Source organism: Salvelinus fontinalis, chromosome 27 (assembly GCF_029448725.1).
Source record: "Salvelinus fontinalis isolate EN_2023a chromosome 27, ASM2944872v1, whole genome shotgun sequence".
Lineage (NCBI taxonomy): Eukaryota > Metazoa > Chordata > Actinopteri > Salmoniformes > Salmonidae > Salvelinus > Salvelinus fontinalis.
The window spans coordinates 8,387,655-8,413,108 of record NC_074691.1 but is presented as its reverse complement, the minus strand read 5'-3'; the positions used below and the strand labels follow the sequence as shown (position 1 = coordinate 8,413,108).

Here is a 25,454-nt window from a genome sequence, read left to right as displayed (position 1 = left end):
CCTCAGATACAGATTGGGCCTGTTCTGGTTCACGGCCACATCGAGAAAAAGATGACACATTAGGTCTGCTCTCAGGATCCACTTCCTCCTGGGGGGAGTCGAAGACAGCAGCCACCTGCTGTGAAAGTTGTGTTCTACATGCTTTACGCTCCCTTAACAGTTCATCCAAACGATCCTGTACCTCACTGGCTGTCCAGTCACGAAGGGGTTTGCATTTGAACACTTGGGCCAACTCTTTATCAGGACAGTTACGTACAAACATGACTGCCAACTCTGAGCACTGATTGGGCAAGGTTCTACCCTCACTTACAAGGTACTGTTCAGCTGCTTCTGCAGCTTTGTTAAGCCTAATCCAGAAATCTAGTGGACCCTCATTAGCATATGGTCTCATTGAATAGAAGTCAGCTAATGGCATACCTGAGTAGACAGTATCCCCAAAGTGTTGCTTGAGAACACTGAACACTGCCTTAACATCTGTGACAACAGGGTTGTTACGCATCCAGACTTTGGTCACATCCCGTGCCCTCCCCATGAGCCTAGACATCACCTCCCCAACATTCTCAGACCCAGTGTAACCCCTCTTCTCTAGGTAGACTCCCATTAGCTCCTCCCACTCCAGGACAGAGTACTTATCTGAGCCATCACCCCTGAAGAAAGGTGGAGCACTAACCTCTGACTTCACAACCAGATTCAGCTTGGACGCATCAATTAAAGTTGACCCACATTGTTGAGGCAGGGGAAACTGCTGGGATTGGTCAGGGGAATGGGCAGGAGAAAGACTTGAAGCCCCAGGCTGCAGTAAACTCGCTCTGATAGATTCTCCTATCTCTGAACCAATCTGCTTAATAAGGTCACTAAGCTGACTCGGTGTCCCATTATTACTGAGGACTGGGGACAATGGTACATCAAGAGACAGAGGTGGGATACCCTGGTCAGGTGGAGTAAACAGCCTACCCCTCCCAGTGCTTGTAAACTCAGGACTAGCAGCCACTCTACTCCCAGGAGCTGACTGTACCAATGGTGTAAATGCATGGACACCCCTCCCTCTACCCACACTAACCACACCAAAATCGCCAGCATAACTCATCTTATGGACTTGAGAGTCTTCCATGGCTCAATAGAGAACTAAACTACAATGTAATTTACTGCATACAAATAAAAAAAAATGCAATAAACAAATTCCCTCAAAACATGCAAATAAACGCCAATACAATTATCTAGTGAATATGCTACATTCACCTTCACTATTTACAGTATACATTCACTTATAGCAAACCATCAACAAGTGCGCATGCGCGGGTCGCGCATCTCCTCCACATGCACAGCTCCGGTGGTCAGCTTGAGCTAACCAGTCGGCAGGTCGCGGCACCAGTTTGTAGCGTGGTTCGTTCTGCGTTGTGTAATTCTTAATGAAGACGCTGCCACAACTGATGGTCTGCTCGTTGAAATCTTTTTATTTGCCCTGCACACGAAGAGACAACACACACGTTACCCTTGGTGCAGTCACAGCTCTCCGGCACCTTGCTAGCCGAGGGTCAGGCAAAAGAGCGCCAAAAGAAATTAACAGGTGCTGCGTGCACACACTCGCTGCACAACAGCATATACAAGTAAAACTATACAGAACATAATTCTGACAAAATAAAAGACATACCTGCACACGAAGAGACAACACACACGTTACCCTTGGTGCAGTCACAGCTCTCCGGCACCTGCGCGAGCACATGTACACTCACTCAACCACTGTCGCAAGTACTTAGAAGTTACAACAGATACCCCAGTCAGTGAGCTCTGTGAAACTTGTTAACATAAATTCCTACACTGTCCACACTATAACAAACGTATGGTTGCAAAACAGTAAATTGTATAACCTTATGACGGTTTTATATTAAACAGTTTCGGAGCCAAGGACAACATACCTTGCTAGCCGAGGGTCAGGCAAAAGAGAACGATAAAGTGGTATGGGGATACAGATAACCCGCGATGGGCCAAACCAAAATATACAAAACTTTTCCAATCACTTGTATGTACAATATTGGTATGAAAAAGTGTTTGTACACCAAATAAAAACATTAGCTATGCAGCTGTAATTAAATAAAAAAATACACTGAATTATTATTATTATTATTAGATTATTAACATCCCCTCTTGACCTGGCCTATTTGAATTGGTCCTTGTGTGCAATTTGGTGCGTAATCTAGGGGAACAACATCACACTGCTACACATGGCCACGCAGTCATAGGTGAACAGGGAGTACAGGAGAGGGCTGAGAACGCACCCTTGTGGGGCCCCAGTGTTGAGGATCAGCGGGGTGGAGATGTTGTTTCTTGCCCTCACCACCTGGGGGCGGCCCGTCAGGATGTCTTGGACCCAGTTGCACAGGGCGGGGTCGAGACCCATTTCACTGTTAGCCTACATCTGTTGTTTACGAAGCATGTGACAAATCACATTTGGTTTGATTTGATATTGTAGGAAATTAGTTTCTGTAACAGAGTCCGATATGTACAGTGCCTTGCAAAAGTATTCAGACCCCTTGGATTTATTCAAATTGTATTGTGTTGCAAAGTGGGATTTAATTGTAATTTTATTGTTAACAATTTACACAAAATACTCTGTAATGTCAAAGTGGTAAATGACTGTTTTGATAAATAAAACATTCATAACTAAAATATAGTTGTTACATAAGTTTTCATCCCCTCTGTTTAGGCAAGTCTAAATTAGTTCAGGAGTACATTTTGGCTTAACAAATCACATGATTTTTGAGTGACTAAACCGGTATCTGTAAGGTCTCTCAGTCAAGTATTGCATTTCAAGCACAGATTCAACTACAAAGACCAGAATGCTTTTCAAAAGCCTCATAAAGAAGGGCAGTAATTGGTAGATGGGTAACAATAACAAATCAGACATTGAATATATCTTTAAGCATGATCAAGTAAATAATTATGCTGTGGATGATATATTAAATCACCTAAACACATCAAATATACAGTTGTCCTTCTGAACTGAGCTGCAGGACAGGAATTAAACTGCTCAGAGATGTTACCATGAGGCCATTGGTGATTTTAAAACAGCTACAGAGTTCAATGTCTGTGATGCTAGAAAACTGAGGATGGATGAACAACATTGTAGTGACTCCACAATAATGACCTAAATTACGTAGTAAAATGAAGAATACAAATATACAGAATAAAAATATAAAAACACTTGCATCTTGTATGTAATACTGCAACAACAACAAAACACAGCATTGAGTAACTGCCTCCTTATTTTCAAGCATGGTGGTGGCTGCATCATGGTATGAGCATGCTTGACATCGGCCATTACTGTGGAGTTTTTCAGAAATGGGATGGAGCTAAGCATAGGCAAAATCCTAGAGGAAAACCTGTTTCAGTCTGCTTCACACCAGACACTGAGTTGCTTAGCAAGTTACAGATTTGACTTAAATCTGCTTGAAAATCTATGGCAAGATTTGAAAAATTCTGTCTAGCCATTATCCCTAACACCTTGACAAAGCTTGCAGAATTTAGAAAAGAATAATGGGCAAATATTGCACAATCCAGGTGTGCAAAGCTCTTATAGATTTACCCAAGAAGACTCACAGCTGTATTCAAGTCAAAGGTGTTTCTAACATGTATTAACTCAGGTAACGGAATTCTTATGCAACAACTATATTTTAGTTATGTAAATTCTGTTAATCCCAAAAAATCGTTTAAAAATTCTACTTTGTCATGAGAGTATTTTGTGTAATAGTCTTTTAATCCCACTTTGTAACACAATAAAACGTGAAGAAGTCCAAGGGGTCTGAATACTTTTGCAATGCACTGTATGTGAATGGTGTGTATAGACAGTGTGTGATTAGAAAAGGTGTGTACAGCAGTAGTTATATAGGATGAGCCATGACTAGAATACAGTATATACATATAACGTGGGTAAAACAGTATGTTAACATTATTAAAGTGACAAGTGTTCAAGCACTCAATGTACATAGGACAGCAGTCTCTAAGGTGCAGGGTAGAGTACCGGGGGGTAGCCGGGTAGTGACAGTTTCTAAGGTTCAGGGCAGGGTACTGGGTGGAGGCCAGCTAGTGATGACTGTTTAACAGTCTGATGGCCTGGAGATGGGGTCCTCTGCCTATGCAGTCTTCTTTCTACACGAAACTCACCACTAGTGTGTGTGGCCAAAGAGCTCTATTGTCATGTCCTCCAACAAATGCAAACACCCGGAGGTCACTAAACGGCATTGGCACTTGGATTGGAACTGGTGCTATGGTAAGATGACATGAAAATATAGCTCTTTAGTCACATTTACATTACATTTAAGTCATTTAGCAGACGCTCTTATCCAGAGCGACTTACAAATTGGTGCATTCACCTAATGACATCACACACACCAGTGGTGGGTTTGGCGTTGAAATAAGGATGCATAGGCAGAAAAGTATCTCATACCTACAGTAAAATATAGTGGTGGATCTTTGATGTTATGGGGCTATTTTGCTTCCATTGGTTAATGTTAAAGTCAACAGGATCATGAACTTTACATTTTAGCCAAAATCCTGGTTGCCTCTGCCAGGAGGCTGAAACTTGGCAGCAAGTCGATCTTCCAGCAAGACAATAACCCTAAGCACAAATCAAAATCCACAAAGAAATTGTTAATTGACCACAAAAAAATCTCAATTTTGCAATGTCCCCAGACTGCCTCCCACCTGTGGTTTGAATTGAAGAGTGGAGTCCATAAGTGCAGATGAAGGATATCAAGGATCTGGAAAGATTATGTATGAAGGAATGATCTAAGATCCCTACCAACGTGTTCTCCATCTCATTAAACATTTTAGAAAAAGGCTTATTACTTGTTAAACAAAATCAATTTTTCTGAGCAATTGTAATAGGATCAAATAAAACATTTTTGGAGCATACAGTATACTGTAGCTCAGTATTGGTATTATGTATTTTATACAATCTTTTTTGCTCATCTTTATCAAGGGTGCAAATCATTTTGGACCAGACTGTATGTCTTTGTGTATGGATGTGCATTTATGAGCCATGATTATTCTTGGTCAAAGTTTGTGTTTCAGCAAAGAATAAGAAGCAGATCATTTAAGACTTTTATTTAGAAACGCACAACATCACACAAGTCATATAGCCAATGGACATGCTGCATGTAACTTTCCCTAATACATTCTCTGATGGGACAATACTGTACGTTCAACCTGGGCCTGCAAACCTATGCATGCTCCTTTCGTCTGAGCAGTTTCTTAAAGGCCAATTTAAAATCCTCATTAAAGCTGGTGTAAAGGAGAGGGTTAATGAGTGAGTTGATGTAGCCCAGCCAGGTTAAGAAGTCAGATACATGTGGGGAGGCAGTCATGACCTGTAAGCCTACAAGAAGCTCCTTCAGAAAGAAAGGCATCCAGCAGAGGATAAAAGCGCCAAGGATGAGGCCCAGGATACGTGCTGCCTTCCTCTCCCGGGAGGTACAGATCTGGTGACTCTCATCTGCCGCCTCCATTTCTGTCTCAAATGAGGGGATACGGATGGTGACATTGAGCCTGTCAAACTCCAGAGTGGGGTCTGAGTTGGACAGGTCCGATACGCAGAAGGTGTGTGCCACACGACAGTGGTTTAGAGAGTTCTGGCTGCTCAGGTGCCGGGACGAGACCCGTTTCTGGTAAAGTGTCTTTGCGGCATTGTAAATCCTATAGTACAATATGAGAATAAGGGTCATGGGGATGTAAAATGCCCCAAAAGTGGAGTAAATGGTGTAGCCCACATGGTTGTGCTCTATGATGCACTGTTTTGGGCCATGGCTACCGGGCCTGTGTCTCCAGAAGAGGGGCGGTATAGATATGAAGACTGAGATGACCCAGATGATGCCCACCATGACAGCTGCCCGGCGGGCCGACCTCTTGCGGGCGTACTCGATGGCCTTGGTGATAGCCCAGTACCGGTCCAACGCTATGACACACAGGTGCAGGATGGAGCAGGTGCAGCAGGTCATGTCCACGCTCAGCCAGGCCTCACACACCACCTGGCCCAACGACCAGGTCTCCGTGGTGATGTAGAGGATGCTGACTGGCATGACCAGGATAGCCACCAGAAAGTCAGTGAACGCCAGCGAGCAGATGAGGTAGTTGGCAGGTAGGTGGAGCTTCTTGGTGGTGCAGATGGCTGTGATGACGGCACCGTTGACCAGCGCAGTGAGGAGGGTGAGGAGCCCCAGTAGAACTACCAGCACCACCATCCTGTCTGTAACCAGCACCGCTGGGAGAGCGCTGGCTGGGGCTCCTGTGCTGTTGGTGATGTTGGGCCCTGTGGAGCTGTCTCCATGGTACCTCTCCATCTCCATCTCCGGACAGGGCCAGATCCCCCCCCTTCTGCTGGATACAATCTCTCCCAAGGATAGGATAATCCACACTATGGGTCAAAGGTCACTCTGTAACACACAAAAAAGTGCATAAATATTATTATTTCAGAACAAATATTTTACACTATCACAGAGACCTTGGTGAAAATGTGTTTTTCAGTATGATACTTTATAAGAATTCTAACAAGTACACTAGACATCATTATATATTGTATATATTTAGCAATAACTGCTACATAATAGAAGGCACAAAGTTTCTTTGCTCTGGCAAACATTCAATTAGTATTTGTATTTTTCAGCTGCCTTTCGAATCGAAGGCGCCGCCCTTGGTTATTGGGGGTTGTTATAAAATAGGATAATGACTGACAATCAAGGTGAAATAGTGCAGCCCACAGCAGTAATTGAGCTTCTGAAAGGTGAAGGGTTCTGACTTATACTCTGGAAACTTTTTTAAGCAATGTCATTTGGGAGATGAAAAGCCACTTAACACAGAGAGTAGTTATAAAACCGAGGGGAGAATTCCTAAAGTAGAGTCCACACTGCTAATTATCACTGCATTTTTTTTGTTTGTCTGTAATTAAACGCTGTTCTAGAAAACATTCATTTGACGCTCCATTATTTCACTGACATATAAAGATATTTTACTGTACCAGATTTCCAATTCTATCCAACATAAAATACCCTACAATCTGACAAAGTAATTGCTTCTTACAAAAAGTTAATAAGGCGCAAACTGTTGAGACAAACTGTTGAGACATAGAATAAAGAGAATAATCTATGTTACAGTGAGTGAATGTAGCAATGGGGCAAGTGTAAATGAAGCATATCGCTCTAAGGCTTATCTATCTCATACAATGTCTCTTATCCTCTCTGAGAGGCAGAAATATTGGGCTTTATATCTGCAAGAGGGCATGAGACTGTTGAAGGAGACTGCTGAAGGAAACTGTATCCCAAGTGGCACCCTATTTTGTACATAGTGCACTACTTCTGACCAGATCCCCATGGTACTATGAAGGGAATATGGGGCTATTTAGGACGCAGGCCTTAGCTAGACCAGGTAGACAAAACATTTCAATGGTAGCTGTCAGCATGGACATGGTTCACTACTGCCCTTTAGTGCACCTCTTAACGCACACCTCAGCTGAGTCAATATAAACATGACAGGTGGGCCAAGCCAGGGCATGGTGTGAATTAGGCATGTGCAAATTAGTCCTGGCCATCTGTCTGTCTAACTCAACATGAGGCAGAACAACTAAGGTCATAGACTGATACAGTTGTAAAATAACAATGAGAACTTAAGGTGAGGCACCACACCCTAATAGGGTAATTTTTCCCTTTTAACTTTTACCAGTTGAATATATATATAGCAATATATAACTATTTTGTGTTACAACTTTTCTGAAATATTGTATAAAAATATGCAAATGAGGCAATATCTCATTAAATATGCACATATTTGCATATAACGCAAATACATTTTTCTGGACACTGGATAAAGCCAGCCTAAATATTTTGGTTTCATATTGGTAAGACATTCCAGGACCGGACTTTTTTGATATTTCTATCTGTAAAATACTAAAGACATGTACAGTACCAGTCAAATGTTTGGACACACCTACTCATTCCAGGGTTTTTCTTTATTTTTAGTATTTTCTACATTGTAGAATAATAGTGAAGACATCAAAACTATGACATAACACATATGGAATCATGTAGTAACCAAAAAAGTGTTAAACAAATCAAAATATATTTTATATTTGAGATTCTTCAAAGTAGCCACCCTTTGCCTTGATGACAACTTTGCACACTCTTGGCATTCTCTCAACCAGCTTCATGAGTTAGTCACCTGGAATACATTTCAGTTAACAGGTGTGCCTTGTTAATTTGTGGAATTTCTTTCCTTCTTAATGCTTTTGAGCCAATCAGTTGTGTTGTGACAAGATAAGGGTGGTATACAGAAGATAGCCCTAGTTCTTGATTTGATTTAGCCTGGGTTTCATACTGAGAATAAGCAAAATCCTCAGTCTTGTACCCTGCTGATAATGATTTGCATGAGCCAGTAAAACGTAACGTAACTAGTTACTAAGACTATCCACTTGGTGGGAGTAGAGGGAAAGGAGAGTGGAGAGAAAAAAAAAGAAAACTTTGAATTCATAATACATCTCTATTTGAAAAATATAATCTAACTTACTTTGGAAGTACCAGTAAAACATGCCTTAGTTCGTATTACCATTTAGTCAACTGGAGTCAATTGGAGGTGTGCAGAGGCCTGAAAGTTGCTTTTCAAAGAATACAGTTCTTTTCAAAAATGCTTTCCGCTCATCTGAAGGTAAGTCATCACAGGCTTAACCTGTCAAGCATTCTCTGGGAGAATACAGAGGTGTGTGTGCAATACATCTTACTGCCTCCCCCTCAGTGCCTTTTCATGTAACCACTCAGTCTGGCATCTGAAATGCCATTTCCGCTGAGGAAAAAGGTCTCAGCACACCACTGTCATACCATGGTAGAGCAGAGCAAAGAGACAGCACATTTTGCTTTTATCCATGGCTTTAAAGACATTCCTGTGAGCCTGATATTTTATTAAAGTATGACTCAAAATACACTGAACAAAAAATATAAACGCAACATGTAAAGTGTTGGTCCCATGATTCATGGAAATTAAAGATCTGTAACGGCGATCCTCCTCCTCTCCATCTTCGGAAAAGGAGGAGTATTGAGGGAACCAAGGCGCAGCGAAGTTTGAATACATATTTATTTAAACAAGACGAAAAAACTATACTGGATATAACTAACAAAATAACAAACGACGTAGACTGACCTAAACATGAGAACTTGCATAGACACGAAGAACGCACGAAATAGGAAACAGACTACATAAACCGAAACAGTCCCGTGTGGTACGAAATAACATACAGACACAGGAGACAATCACCCACAAACAAACAGTGAGAACACCCTACCTAAATATGACTCTTAATTAGAGGAGAACGCAAAACACCTGCCTCTAATTAAGAGCCATACCAGGCAACCAAAACCAACATAGAAACAGATAACATAGACTGCCCACCCAAAACTAACGCCCTGACCAATTACACATACAAAAACAACATAAAACTGGTCAGGACCGTTACAAGATCCAAGAAATGTTTAATACAAAAAGCTTATTTCTCTCAAATTTGTGTATACATTTGTTTACATCCCTGTTAGTGGGCATTTCTCATTTGACAAGAAGCTGATTAAACAGCATGATCATTACACAGGTGCACCTTGTGCTGGGGACAATAAAAGGCCACTCTAAAATGGGCAGTTTTGTCACACAACACAATGCCACAAATGTCTTAAGTTATGAGGGAGCGTGTAATTGGCATGCTAACTGCAGGAATGTCCACCAGAGCTGTTGCCAGAGAATTTAATGTTAATTTCTCTACCTCCAACGTCATTTAGGGAATTTGGCAGTATGTCCAACTGGCCTCAAAATTGCAGACCACGTATAACGACGCCAGTCCAGGACCTCCACTTCCGGCTTCTTCACCTGCGGGATCATCTGAGACCAGCCACCCAGACAGCTGATGAACTATGGGTTTGCACAAGCAAAGAACTTCTGTCAGAAATTTCTGTCAGAAACAGTCTCAGGGAAGCTTATCTGCGTGCTCGTTGTCCTCACGAGGGTCTTGACCTGACTGCAGTTCGGCATCGTAACCTACTTCAGTGGGCAAATGCTTGATGGCCACTGGCACACATGAGAAGTGTGCTCCTCACAGATGAATCCTGGTTTCAATTGTAACACTGCAGATGGTAGACAGAGTGTATGGCGTCGTGTGGGAGAGCGGTTTGCTGATGTCATTGTTGTGAACAGAGTGCCCCATGGTGGCAGGGGGATTATGGTATTGGCAGGCATAAACTATAGACAACGAACACAATTGCATTTTATCGATGGCAATTAGTTACAACGAGATCCTGAGGCCCATTGTCGTGCCATTCGTCTGCCGCCATCACCTCATGTTTCAGCATGATAATGCACACCCCCATGACGGAAGGATCTTTACACAACAACCAGCAGCCACTTCTTCAACATGCTTTTCATATTTCTTGAGAATGCATAATTTCATATTGGCACAATAAAGATATCACTCAATTGAACATAACACTCCTTTACACTGTGTGCTGTCGTGTGGAGTGTGTACTAGAGAATAAAGTGACCCATTTCCTCTCATTGACCTAGTTATGATATAATGCCATTTGAACACCCTTTGCTTTACTATACTTTACCTCCCCGGGGAAATGAAAGCATGTCTCAAACACTCCCATCACTTTGTATTGAAATAGAATCCGTGGGGCTTTGAGACTGTCAAACATCAAAAGGTTCTCACACACCAAACAATCATTTTCCCCCTTCGGAGTATTTCCCTCTCTGATTCAAGCAAAGTTGCTGCAAGGCTGTTATTAAACATGGGATTAAAATGGGAATTAAAGAAGCATTTAGTCATCCCTCTGTAGAGCACCAAATCCCTCTCAAATCTAATGCAAAACTCTGTTTCAGTGACTGAAATAACTCCGCTTTGGACTCAGATGCCCCATTCGTTTCTACTGGGAAGGAAGGTTAAAAAAAACTCCAAGGGCACATATCTCTTTCACATGACCAATGCTAACCCAAGTCTATGACCTGTCTACTGGGCTAAAACAGAAGCTGAAAATATGGACCAATGCATTACGGAGGGCAGCTGCAGCATCACATATCCAATGTTATGCTGGTGTTGATCTTTCTAGATATGGGCACACTAGGTAAGACGTGTGATACTGTACATCCTCCAATTCGTATGATATTGTATGACCGCTATTCTATTCATAATGTAACCTAATGTAATATATCATATTAAATGGAGGGAATACATTTACCTACCAAATCCTATGGATTGCCCAGAGACCAGGTTGTGATAGAACACACTGTCTACGTTCCAAATGGCACCCTATTCCCCATAGGGCTTTGGTCAAAAATAGTGCACTACATAGGGAATAGGGTGCCATTTGGGATGTAGACACTTTATTTTACAGCTTTGTCACATTCGAGGTAGAAGACTGATGGACGACATCTGAATCACTCACTGACTATGCTGACTGTGCTTAATTTTGTACGGAGCCAGGCAAATCACACTCAAGAAGTCGGCAAATGATGCTATTACTCAGCTATCATCTCACCAGGGAAAGGGATGACCTTTCAGGAGTGGAGATTGCAATGGTGATCTTGCATTATTATAAAACTGCCAGGTCCCTGTGGCTCTGTATCACAAGTTGTGGGCGAACAATCCATCATCAACATACACTGTAGCCAATAATGATCCGATTCAATCATTCAAACCCGTTAATGATCTCTTTGCTAAGCCTGCTGTTGGAAAAGGGGACATTAATAGAGATAGACAGGAGTACCTGATGAGTGTAACAAATAACAGCCTGAAGCAAAGAGATGACAGGAAATAGAAATGGAAAAATTATACAGGCATAGGATCTTAATTTGATCACCCTGTTGTTGCAGTAAAGTTTGTATTTTCCACTTAAAAATTACAGACTTGACTTGCCCCAACTAAAAATGTATCTAATTAATTAATTTCCATTCATTATAATCCACATTTCTTGATGCTGCAGGATTATTCTCCTGCTGTGAGAAACTGGTCAAATTAAGATCCCACACCTGTAGGTGAAGGGAGAGGTCAAATGTATCTCCATTTCCATTTCATATCCAATTAGATACGTTATGACATCCAGGCATATTACTTGCACCTCTATTCCACCCACTAGCCTCCTGCTCTGGAATGCATTTTGACCATTAGGGAGCTGAGAAACATTGTGCGTCCCAAATGGCAAATCAAAAGTACACTACGTAGGGAATAGGGTGCCATTTGAGACACAGAAACAGGCGCTGAATATGATGGACTATGGCGAAGGGACAACTCTGCATGACAGATACAAATGGACCGGGGAGAGATCATATATTTATGGGGAAAACTGGTTAACCTATTCTTGACTTTGGTAGAGGAAGAATAGGTGGTATTTTGGGACTCTTAAAGTTTCTCTTCGGCTGTGTATGGAGGGATGACACTTCTATTTGTCAAGAACACAATTCATGTCCAGTTTAAACGCAACTGATGTACCCACCCAGAGAAGCAACAAATCAAATGTGACCGCCCTAAACACAAAAAATAAATAAATGTCTGACATAAACAATTGGCCTATAATTCACTCCTGAACCACGAGACCATGAATGGAAACATCATATTTTTTCAAGGTAGCAAGATCAGGTAATATAACAACCAGCTGTGAGCATTTAAGATGGAACCCCAGGAACAATATATTACTGTGTAAGAAGGAGGAGGACATTGATCGATGCAGGGCCCTCTGTCCCCACATTCACCTAGTCTTTCACACAGACATTGATTGACAGTTGCTTTCAGGATGTAAATCTTGGTGGGATGGAGAGTGGGAAAGACGGTATATGGAGTGCTGTCCATGGTGCTGAAATCACAATGATGCCACTGCCATGGCTCTAATTTAAACACATCCCAGATCATAATCTTCAAATGCTTTGGTTTTAACTCCTGTTTCTGATCATAATCGTTTAGTTTGTCATCAAAACATCAGGTAGTAATGTCACCATATAAATGCACTGTCGAAGTTGGGGCATAGAGCATCTTGTAATTTCCAGTCCAACAAGTCTACAGTACTATTTCAAATAAAATACAATTGTATTTGTCAAATGCGCCGAACACAACAGGTGTAGACCTTACAGTGAAATGCTTACTTACAAGCCCTTAACCAACAATGCAGTTTTAAGAAAATACAACAACAAAAAAGTAAGAGATAAGAATAACAAATAATTAAAGAGCAGCAGTAAATAACAATAGCGGGGATATATACAGGGGGTACCGGTATAGAGTCAATGTGTCAATGTGCGGGGGCACCGGTGTCGAGGTAATTGAGGTAATTATGTACACTACCGTTCAAAAGTTTGGGGTCATTTAGAAATGTTCTTGTTTTTGAAAGAAAAGCAAATTTTTTGTCCATTAAAATAATATCAAATTGATCAGAAATACAGTGTGGACATTGTTAATGTTGTAAATGACTAATGTAGGTGGAAATGGCAGATTCTTTATTGAATATCTACATAGGCGCACAGAGGCCCATTATCAGAAACCATCACTCCTGTGTTCCAATGGCACGTTGTGTTAGCTAATCCAAGTTTATCATTTTAAAAGGCTAATTGATCATTAGAAAACCGTTTTGCAATTATGTTAGTACAGCTGAAAATTGTTGTTCGGCCCCGTACGGCCCCGTATTGGGCCGTACGCACTACCCTCTGTAGTGCCTTGCGGTCGGAGGCCGAGCAGTTGCCATACCAGGCAGTGATGCAACCCGACAAGATGCTCGAAGGTACAGCTGTAAAACCTTTTCAGGATCTGAGGGGAATAGGTTTTGTCGTGCCCTCTTCACGACTGTCTTGGTGTGCTTGAACCATGTTAGTTTGTTGGTGATGTGGACACCAAGGAACTTGAAGTTCTCAACCTGCTCCACTACAGCTCCGTCGATGAGAATGCTCGGCCCTCCTTTTCCTGTAGTCCACAATCATCTCCTTTGTCTTGATCACGTTGAGGGAGAGGTTGTTGTCCTTGCACCACACGGTCAGGTCTCTGACCTCCTCCCTATAGGCTGTCTCATCGTTGTCGGTGATCAGGCCTACCACTGTTGTGTCATCAGCAAACTTAATGATGGTGTTGGAGTCGTGCCTGGCCGTGCAGTCGTGGGTGAACAGGGAGTACAGGAGGGGCCCTCGTGTTGAGGATCAGCGTGACGGATGTGTTGTTAACTACCCTTATCACCTGGGGGAGGCCCGTCAGGAAGTCCAGGATCCAGTTGCAGAGGGAGGTGTTTAGTCCCAGGGTCCTTAGCTTAGTGATGAGCTGAGGGCCAACTCAGATTTAAACACACATAAACCCATCCAGCCAGATAACATTCCTCAGAATGTTTTGGTTTAAACTTTTTGTGTTTAACTTTTCTTAATGTCACCATATCAAAGTTGTGATGTAAATCTTGCTGTGGAGGAACAGATGGTCAACCAGCAGGGGGTACTGTCCATGTCCTGAAATCCCATCTGCCACTTCCATGTCTTTGCTCTGCTTTAAAGAGTGACTGCCTTTGAAAATACCTTTGAAAACGACATTGGCATCGATATGAGTCCGAAACAGTTACTCTAGTTTCAAAATTGACTACAAAGTGTAAATTGGATCATTTTGATCATAAAGTTAGTCTCGTCTAAAACTGAGTTTGTAACATCCATGTGTCACAAGGGGTAACACATGGATGTTGGATTTTGATTTGACGATGTCCATTTGCCCACTAACATGGGTTGAACAGCTGCGGTGATTGCTCTCTAAAAACACACAAGCCAATCGGCATGTTTGGTGGATCTTTAAAGACGTCCTCCAGTGATTATTTTTACACACACACACATTTGTCACATGAGGATACTTGGACCACCTATTGAGATGTACCTTTTGATAAAGGCCCAATGCAGTCAAAGATGTGATTTTTATGTGTTTTATTTACACATTAATATGGAGTTGGTCCCCCCTTTGCTGCTATAACAGCCTCCACTCTTCTGGGAAGGTTTTCCTCTAAATGTTGGATCATTGCTGTGAGGACTTGCTTCCATTCAGCCACAAGAGCATTAGTGAGGCACTGATGTTGGGCAATTAGGCCTGGCTCTCAGTCGGCATTACAATTCATCCCGAAAGTGTTCAATGAGGTTAAGGTCAGGGATCTGTGCAGAACAGTCAAGTTCCTCCAGACCGATCTCGACAAACCATTTCTATATGGACCTCGCTTTGTTCACGGGGCATTGACCATTCTGAAACAGGAAAGGGCCTTCCCCAAAATGTTGCCATAAAGTTGAAAGCACAGAGTTGTCTTGAATGTAATTGTATGCTGTAGCATTAAGATTTCCCTTCACTGGAATAAGGGGCCTAACCCAAACCATGAAAAACAGCCCCAGACCATTATTCCTCCTCCACCAAACTTTACAGTTGGCACTATGCATTCGGGCAGGTACCGTTGTCCTGGCATCTGCCAAACCCAGAGTCATCCGTTGGACTGCCAGATGGTGTAGCGTGATTCATCCCTCCAGAGAACGTGTTTCCACTGCTCCAGAGTCCAATGGCGACGAGCTTTACACCACTCCAGCCGACGCTTGGCATTGCACATGGTGATCTTAGGCTTCTGTGCGACTGCTCGGCCATGGAAACCCATTTCATGACGTGACCGACGAACAGTTATTATGCTGACGTTGCTTCCAGAGGCAGTTTGGAACTCGGTAGTGAGTGTTGCAACCGAAGACAGACGATTTTTACGCACTACTCACTTTAGCACGCGGTGGTCCTGTTCTGTGAGCTTGTGTGGCCTACCACTTCACGACTGAGCCGTTGTTGCTCCTAGACGTTTCCACATCACAATAACAGCACTTACAGTTGACCGGGCAAGCTCTAGCAGGGCAGAAATTTGACAAACTGACTTGCTGGAAAGGTGGCTTCCCATGACGGTGCCACGTTGAAAGTCACTGAGCTTTTCAGTACGGGCCATTCTACTGCCAATGTTTGTTTATGGAGATTGCATAACTGTGTGCTCAATGTTATACACCTGTCAGCAATGGGTGTTGCTGAAATAGCCGAATCCACCAATTTGAAGGCATGTCCACATACTTTTGGCCATGTAGTGTATATTTCCACACTATGAGGTTGGAATAATACTGTGAAATTGTGAAAATGATGATCATGCCATTTTAGTGTAAGAGCTGTTTGAAAAGACTGCCTGAAATCTCAGCCTGTTTTGGTGGGATGGAGTTTTGGCCTTAGTAACTAGACCATTAGACCACAAACCTCTTTGCAAATAACAGCTAGTTTTCAGTTTTCCCCTCCCAACCCAGACTACTTCCAGACAGTCCTAGCCATTTTAATTGAAAACATTCACAGTAAGGTACTTCATTGTTACCCAGAAATGATTTGATGTTGAGATAAATACCACTGCATTGGAACTTTAAGTAAATCAGGTGATAAATGAGCCGAAAAGGAGACTTGAGTATGACTTTTAACACAACCCAGCCGGATAACAATCCTCTGAATGCTTTGATATAAACTCCTGTTTTGATTGTCTTCCAAACGCCAGGCAGTAATGTCACTATACTGTAAATGCACTGTCAAAGTTATGAACAATGTTTTGGAGATTAGACTTTTTATTCATTTCCTTCAATGCCTGTTAGAGGTGTAATGTCCCTCCCTGGGAGAGAATGAATGAGTATTGAAAGTTTCTCTTTACTCAATTAGAACTCTCTGGTTGCATTCCAAATGGCATTCTATTCCCTATATACTGTAGTGCACTACTTTTGACTACGGCCCATTGGGTTCTGGTCAAAAGTAGTGCACTAAACTCGTATCTGTTATAAATTTGGCTGGTGGTAAGACTTCCTGCTCCTAAAATGTAATAACATTTGATCATAATGGGAAATCAGTCACACAGCAGCACTAAGACATCGATCTAATACTTATACCCCTGATCTCCTTGTTTTTGTTATAGTTTTTTGTCATTGCAGACATCTCCAACCTGCCAGAATAGCAGAACCTAAACCGTGGAGCATAGGAATTACAGACATGAATACATAATCAAGCTCTGTTTGTTTGTGTGGATGTTGGATTAATTGGATTTGATGTGATACAGGAATGAGGAGAAACAATCATTGTTTAATGTTTCTAAATACGAGATTCACCGGCACAAAAGGCACATCTCTCTTTTATGGGCACTGTGCATCACAGCTGGATAGGCTGTGCTTCCGCTCTAAAAGTCCATACCAATATTATTTCCGTTTAGACCTCCTTTCGTGGGTCTTAAAACGTCCTATTAGTGCTGCATGAAATTATTTTGTTTTTAAGGACGCACCTCAAATATTGCCACCCCTCCCACCTCAGCGCAAGCAAGCTGATGTTAGACAGGTAAATTGTCGAACCTTCCGGGTTTTTTTACATGACGAAATTGCAAACTAACGTGCGATTGACACTTGCCGAAAATACAGCCCATGGTGTGCATCCCAAATCGTACCCTATTACACATTGCACTACTTTGACCAGAGCCATAGAGCCCTGGTATAACGTAGTACATTATACAGGGAATAGAGTATAATATGGGATGCAGCCATAACTGATTGGAATATGTTCAAAGATTCATCCACCCAGGACTCATTCATCAACATTGAGGAACATACATCGTCAGTCACAGGCTTCATTAGGAAATGTGTTGTACCCACAATAACAATTCGGACATACCCCAACCAAAAACCCTGGATGAACGGAGATATCTGTACAATGCTGAGAGCCCGTACTGCAGCATTTAATGTCAGCAGAACGAACTCCAATGACTCGGTGGCGCACGACACGTACAAGGCAAGCAGGTAAAAGCTCTGCAATCCATTAGGGATGCAAAAAGACAATACAGACTCAAACGTATCACAGACTACAAAGGCAAATCCAGCTGTGCGGTGACCACCGAAGCCTCCCTCCTAGAGGAGCTTAACACATTCTATGCTCGCTTCGAGGCACACAACACCGAGCCATCCAGGAAGACACTTGCTACCCCGGATGACCAGGTCCTTTCACTCTCAAAAGAGTGAATACTCACAAAGCTGCCGGCCCAGATGGCAGCGCTGGCCGCGTCCTCAGAGTGTGTGCTGAACAGCTGGCGGGTGTCTTCTCGGACATCTTCAACCTGTTCCAGGCTGTAGTCCCAACCTGCTTTAAGGAGACCACGATCGTCCCAGTGCCCAAGAATAACAAGGTGACATGCCCAAATTACTATCGCCCCGTTGGGCTCACCTCGATCATCATGAAGTGCTTCGAAGGGCTGGTCATGGCCCACATCAATGCCAGCATGCCAGGCACACTGGACCCACTCCAATTTGCCTACCGCGCCAACAGATTCACGGTAGTTGCCATTACGATCACTATTCACACGGCCATAACACATCTGGACAAGAGGAACACCTATGTGAGAACACTGTTCAATGACTATAGTTCAGCATTCAACACTATTGTTCTCTCCAAGTTCGACACCAAGCTCAGAGCCCTGGGTCTGGATACCACCCTCTGTAACTGAATCCTGGACTTCCTGATGGGCAGACCACAGGCTGTGAGGATTGGCAACAACACCTTCTCCACACTGACTCTTAACACAGGGGCACCCCAGGGGTGTGTCCTCAGTCCTCAGCTGTACTCCCTGTTCACCTACAACTGCGTGGCTTTGCATGACACCAACTCCATCATCAAGAGAGTGTCCTGACCGATTGCATCACAGCCTGATATGGGAATTGCTCCTTTCATGACCTCAAGGCCCTCCAGCGGGCCGTGAATCACTGGGACCGTGCTCCCTCCCATCCAGGACATCTACTCGAAACGGTGCCGGAGGAAGGCACGCAGAAAAGTATGATACTACACCTGTAGGTGTTACTAATGATTTATCCTAATCATCCAGATAGAAAATACAACATTATGTGATTTATGTGAAAAGAGGACATAATACTTTCCTATCATTCACGTGAGGCTAAGCACAATCTCATTCTAAATGTGGGGTGATTCATCGAAAGAGACGAAGCCCTCCCAGTGCCTGAATGCCCTCACCTCAGAGTTTATCTGTGTTCATCTAGTAAACATGGGCGGCTCCAGGGACGGGCTTGAAGGTGCCGAAGCCCCCTTTAGCATTAGCACCCCAAAGAAAGATTGTATTAGTACAAAGATTGTATTAGCTACCTCGGTGAAAATTTCCTGGTGTGCTAGTAAAGTATTACCATAGCCATATGCCTATTCTCTTTCCTGTGCTTTTTCCAGTGCTAGTAAAGTTGAATTATTGGGGCCAGAGGCTTATGTCTATTCAAAGATCCACACATTTGTGTTATCTTTCCTGGCACATGTAACCTTTGTTTAGATCATCTACAGGACAGAGTGCAAACGTATTTAATGGTGATCTCAAAAGAAGGATGGAAGAGGCTACTTCGCCTACCCCCAACCCCCACTCCAAGCTTTGGCTCTCACAGATACTAGTACGCGCTCGCACACACTCCATTACGAACTACGAACTTGACAAAATGATGTGCAGCAGTCCATGGCTGGCACGGTCTCTCCTACACAATTCCCCATGGTGTCATTTCAGTCCGAAATACACCACTTTGCAATTTCCGTTTAATTTCCATTTACTCACTTTTCGAGTTAATTAAAGCATGAATCTGTTAAAGTTCCAAAACGACATTATATTCATTAACCCTCATGGATAAACTATGGGATTGGGACTTTATGTTAAACATATGGACGAATCAGTCAATTTCTATTGGATTATCACACGTTATCACACATTCAATAAAGGAATGGGAAATAATTCATTTAAAATGTCCTAGACAGCCTGAAGCCTATAGCCTAATTTTTCAATGATTGGCTATTGGCCTACGCATCAATGAAAAGGACAATCATAATTCTATGAACGATAAGGGATTTTCCATGCATTCTGTTGAGCATTGTCCAATTAAAACACATTCATCTTAGTTAGATGTTTGTTTTTCTGGAAAGATACACCCTTGATCCCTTTTATTATATTACAACAGTTAAAAATAAACATAAATAAAACATAAATTCCCTGAAGGAGAAAATACTAAATGAATTTGTTCTTCAAGTTAATTAACAAGTCATTCCAAAACAGTAAGCCAGATAATATCTAAAGAAGTCAGATATACCTTATTATTATTATTTCGTTTTTTTGCTTGCGTAGACAAGTAAGTTAATTTTCACTGATCATTTCGCCACAATGAACATTTAAAAAGAAACCAGATGCAGCTATTCTAAACGTAATCGAGCAGTCGATAACCAAGAAGGCAACATTTACCTATACAGATAACTGTGGTTGATCAGACTACAGTCTGACTACAACATCCTAATACAAAGGTATAGTGTGCTCATTTAGAAGTGTTGGTAAGTTTTGTGCGCAACGCATCGCTTACAGTGTATCGTTTTTCCAAACTCTTTTGGAGCGTCATCATTTCAATATCTTGATGTAAATGAAGAAATCTGTCTCCGTTGAACGTTGGTTGTCCTCAACGAGACAGTAGGTTTTTGAGCGCAATTTCCGGCGGTGAACCGCGCTGAACCGTTCATCAGGTGTCCTTACATTTGCGAACTGAAGATTTTCCACTGAGGGTCTGCAGAACCTACGAATAATCCGCCGCATTAGCTCTGCACATAGGAGTGCACTGTTCTCATTGTTCTAAATCCGGACGTTGCCGAGTTTATCGGGAGAACTCATAAAAAATCGTTCTGCCGGTTATTACAGACACTTGGATGCTTTGGTTGTCGTCTCCTTACAAATATCAAGGTTGTCAGTGAGTTGCACTTGAATGAAACGCACGCAAACACTAGGGGTCACCTTTTGCTAGAAGCAGTTGAGCATTATCATAAAAATTGACCAGGCAATATCAAATCAAACTTTATTTGTCACATGCGCGAATACAACAAGTGTAGACCTTACTTACAAGCCCTTAACCAACAGTGCAGTTCAAGAAAGAGTTAAGAAAATATTTACCAAAGAAACTCAAATAAAAAAACATTAAAAAAAGAAACACAATAAAATAACAATAAGGAGGTTATACAGGGGGGTACCTGTACAGAGTCAATGTGCTGGGTAAATGTTAGTCGAGGTAATTTGAACATGTAGGGGACATGTAGGGGTGAAGTGACAATAGGGGTGAAGTGACAATGCATAGATAGTAAACAGCAAGTAGAAGCAGTGTAAAAAACTAATGGAGGGGAGGTGTCAATGTAAATAATCCGGTGGCCATTTGATTAATTGTTCAGCAGTCTTATGGCTTGGGGGTAGAAGCTGTTAAGGAGCCTTTTGGTCCTAGACTTAGGGGCACTGGTACCGCTTGCCATGCGGTAGCAGAGAAAACAGTCTATGATTTGGGGGACTGGAGTCTTTGACAATTGTGGGGGCTTTCCTCTGACACCGCCTAGTATATAGGTCCTGGATGGCAGGAAGCTTGGCCCCAGTGATGTACAGGGTCGTTCGCACTATCCTCTGTAGTGTCTTACCATACCAGGCGGTGATGCAACCGGTCAAGATTCTCTCGATGGTGCAGCTGTAGAACTTTTGAGGATCTGGAGACCCATTCCAAATCTTTTCAGTCACCTGAGGGGGAAAAGGTGTTGTCGTGCCCGGTTCATGACTATCTTGGTGTGTTTGGACCATGATAGTTCGTTGGTGATGTGGACACCAAGGAACTTGAAACTCTCGACCTGCACCACTACAGCCCCGTCGATGTTAATGCCTTTAGTATAGCAATCATACTGCATGATTTATAATGAGTGATGTTTCCAACTCAATAGGTTTTAGCTGGTATGAATAGGCCCATGGAAAATGGGAGTTGAGGTCTGAAAGGATATCAGGACCAGGCAGGCAGGCCCCTAGGGCACGAGAACACTACTGGTCCATTGGTGAGGACCCTCTGAGGACGTACAGTATCAGTATGAGGGAGATCTATATCATAATCGTAATCACTCCTCTTCCACCCCAGCTGCCAAACTAAACCTGATTCAGATGATCATCCTACCCATGCTAGATTATGGAGACATAATTTATAGATCAGCAGGTAAGGGTGCTCTTGAGCGGCAAAATGTTCTTTACCATTCGGCCATCCGATTTGCCACCAATTCTCCTTATAGGATACATCACTGCACTCTATACTCCTCTGTAAACTGATCATCTCTGTATACCTGTCGCAAGACCCACTGGTTGATGCTTATTTTTAAAACCCTCTTAGGCCTCACTCCACCCTATCTGAGATATCTACTGTAGCTCTCATCCTCCACATACAACATCCGTTCTGCCAGTCACATTCTGTTAAAGGTCCCCAAAGCACACACATCCCTGGGTCGCTCGTATTTTCAGTTCGCTGCAGCTAATGACTGCAACGAGCTGCAACAAACACTCAAACTGGACAGTTTTATGTCAATCTCTTCATTCAAAGACTCAGTCATGGACACTCTTACTGACAGTTGTGGCTGCTTTGCGTGATGTATTGTTGTCTCTACCTTCTTGCCCTTTGTGCTGTTGTCTGTGCCCAATAATGTTTGTACCATGTTTTGTGCTGCTACCATGTTGTGTTGCTACCATGTTGTTGTCATGTGGTGTTGCTACCATGCTGTGTTGTCATGTGTTGCTGCCTTGCTATGATGTTGTCACATCTCTTTATGTAGTGTTGTGTTGTCTGTCTTGTCGTGATGTGTGTTTTGTCCTATATTTATATGTTATTTTTATTTTTTTATTTTTTTTATTTTTATTTAACCTTTATTTAACCAGGTAGGCAAGCTGAGAACAAGTTCTCATTTACAACTGCGAGCTGACCAAGATAAAGCAAAGCAGTTCGACACATATAACAACACAGAGTTACACATGGAGTAAAACAAACATACAGTCAATAATACAGTAGAAAAATAAGTATATATACAATGTGAGCAAATGGGGTGAGATAAGGGAGGTAAAGGCAATAAATAGGCCATGGTGGCGAAGTAAATACAATATAGCAATTAAAACACTGGAATGGTAGATTTGACAGTAAATGAGTGTGCAAAGTAGAAATACTGGGGTGCAAAGGAGCAAAATAAATAAATAAATACAGTAGGGGAAGAGGTAGTTGTTTGGGCTATTTATAGATGGGCTATGTACAAGTGCAGTGATCTGTGAGCTGCTCTGACAGCTGGTGTTTAGTGGTAGTGAGTGAGATAAGTGAGGGAGGGAGATACGTGTTTCCAGTTTCAGAGATTTTTGTAGTTCATTCCAGTCAATGGCAGCAGAGAACTGGAAGGAGAGGCGGCCAAAGGAGGAATTGGCTTTGGGGGTGACAAGAGAGATATATCTGCTGGAATGCATGCTATGGGTGGGTCCTGCTATGGTGACCAGCGAGCAGAGGTAAGGCGGGACTTTACCTAGCAGGGTCTTGTAGATGACCTGGAGCCAGTGGGTTTGGCGACGAGTATGAAGCGAGGGCCAGCCAACGAGAGCGTACTGGTGGCAGTGGTGGGTAGTATATGGGGCTTTGGTGACAAAACGGATGGCACTGTGCTAGACTGCATCCAATTTGTTGAGTAGGGTGTCGGAGGCTATTTTGTAAATGACATCGCTGAAGTCGAGGATCGGTAAGATGGTCAGTTTTACGAGGGTATGTTTGGCAGCATGGGTGAAGGATGCTTTGTTGTGAAATACGAAGCCGATTCTAGATTTAACTTTGGATTGGAGATGCTTTATGTGAGTCTGAAAGGAGAGTTTACAGTCCAACCAGACACCTAGGTATTTGTAGTTGTCCACATATTCTAAGTCAGAACCGTCCAGAGTAGTGATGCTGGACAGGCGGGCAGGTGCAGGCAGCGATCGGTTGAAGAGCATGCATTTAGTTTTACTTGTATTTAAGAGCAGTTGGAGGCCACAGAAGGAGAGTTGTATGGCATTGAAGCTCGTCTGGAGGGTTGTTAACACAGTGTCCAAAGAAGGGCCAGAAGTATACAGAATGGTGTCGTCTGTGTAGAGGTGGATCAGAGACTCACCAGCAGCAAGAGCGACATCATTGATGTGTACAGAGAAGAGAGTCGGCCCAAGAATTGAACCCTGTGGCACCCCCATAGAGACTGCTAGAGGCCCGGACAACAGGCCCTCAGATTTGACACACTGAACTCTGTCGGACAAGTAGTTGGTGAACCAGGCGAGGCAATCATTTGAGAAACCAAGGCTGTTGAGTCTGCCGATGAGGATGTGGTGATTGACAGAGTCGAAAGCCTTGGCCATGTCAATGAATACGGCTGCACAGTATTGTTTCTTATCGATGGTGGTTAAGATATCGTTTAGGACCTTGAGCGTGGCTGAGGTGCACCCATGAACAGCTCTGAAACCAGATTGCCTGGCGGAGAAGGTACGGTGGAATTTGAAATGGTCGGTGATCTGTTTGTTAACTTGGCTTTCGAAGACCTTAGAAAGGCAGGGTAAGGTAGATATAGGTCTGTAGCAGTTTGGGTCAAGAGTGTCCCCCCCTTTGAGGAGGGGGATGACCGCAGCTGCTTTCCAATCTTTGGGAATCTCAGACAACACGAAAGAGAGGTTGAACAGGCTAGTAATAGGGGTTGCAACAATTTCGGCAGATATTTTTAGAAAGAAAGGGTCCAGATTGTCTAGCCCGGCTGATTTGTGGGGGTCCAGATTTTGCAGCTCTTTCAGAACATCAGCTGACTGGACTTGGGAGAAGGAGAAATGGGAAAGGCTTGGGAAAGTTGCTGTGGGGGTTGCAGTGCTGTTGACCGGGGTAGGGGTAGCCAGGTGGAAAGCATGGCCAGCCATAGAAAAATGCTTATTGAAATTCTCAATTATAGTGGATTTATCGGTGGTGACAGAGTTTCCTATCCTCAGTGCAGTGGGCAGCTGGGAGGAGGTGCTCTTATTCTCCATGGACTTTACAATGTCCCAGAACCTTTTCGAGTTTGTGTTGCAGGAAGCAAATTTCTGCCTAAAAAAGCTAGCCTTGGCTTTTCTAACTTCCTGTGTATATTGGTTTCTAACTTCCCTGAAAAGTTGCATTTCACGGGGGTTGTTCGAAGCTAATGCAGAACGCCACAGAATGTTTTTGTTTTGGTTAAGGGCAGTCAGGTCTGGAGAGAACCAAGGGCTGTATCTGTTCCTGGTTCTAAATTTCTTGAATGGGGCATGCTTATTTAAGATGCACGAGCTCTGATGATAGATGGGGGGCAATCAGTTCACATATGGTATCCAGAGCACAGCTGGGGGCAGTGGGTGGTCTATAGCAGACGGCCACGGTGAGAGACTTGTTTTTAGAGAGGTGGATTTTTAAAAGTAGAAGTTCAAATTGTACAGACTTGGATAGTAGGACAGACTGCAGGCGATCTCTGCAGTAGATTGCATTCTATCTTGCGTTCTATCTTGTCTGAAAATGTTGTAGTTAGGGACGGAGATTTCAGAGTTATTGGT

At 42.9% G+C, this 25,454-nt stretch overlaps 1 protein-coding gene across 1 annotated transcript; it reads right to left on the bottom strand.

The window, feature by feature from the left end:
• Positions 1 to 2,227: 2,227 nt before the first annotated feature.
• LOC129824965 (5-hydroxytryptamine receptor 1E-like) lies at positions 2,228 to 20,805 on the bottom strand. Its single transcript, XM_055884569.1, has 2 exons — positions 20,431 to 20,805; positions 2,228 to 6,428 (listed from the first exon to the last, which is right to left on the bottom strand). Exon 2 carries the CDS (start codon positions 6,339 to 6,341, stop codon positions 5,220 to 5,222), a length of 1,122 nt encoding a protein of 373 aa, XP_055740544.1. The 5' UTR covers positions 6,342 to 6,428; positions 20,431 to 20,805; the 3' UTR covers positions 2,228 to 5,219.
• Positions 20,806 to 25,454: the final 4,649 nt, after the last annotated feature.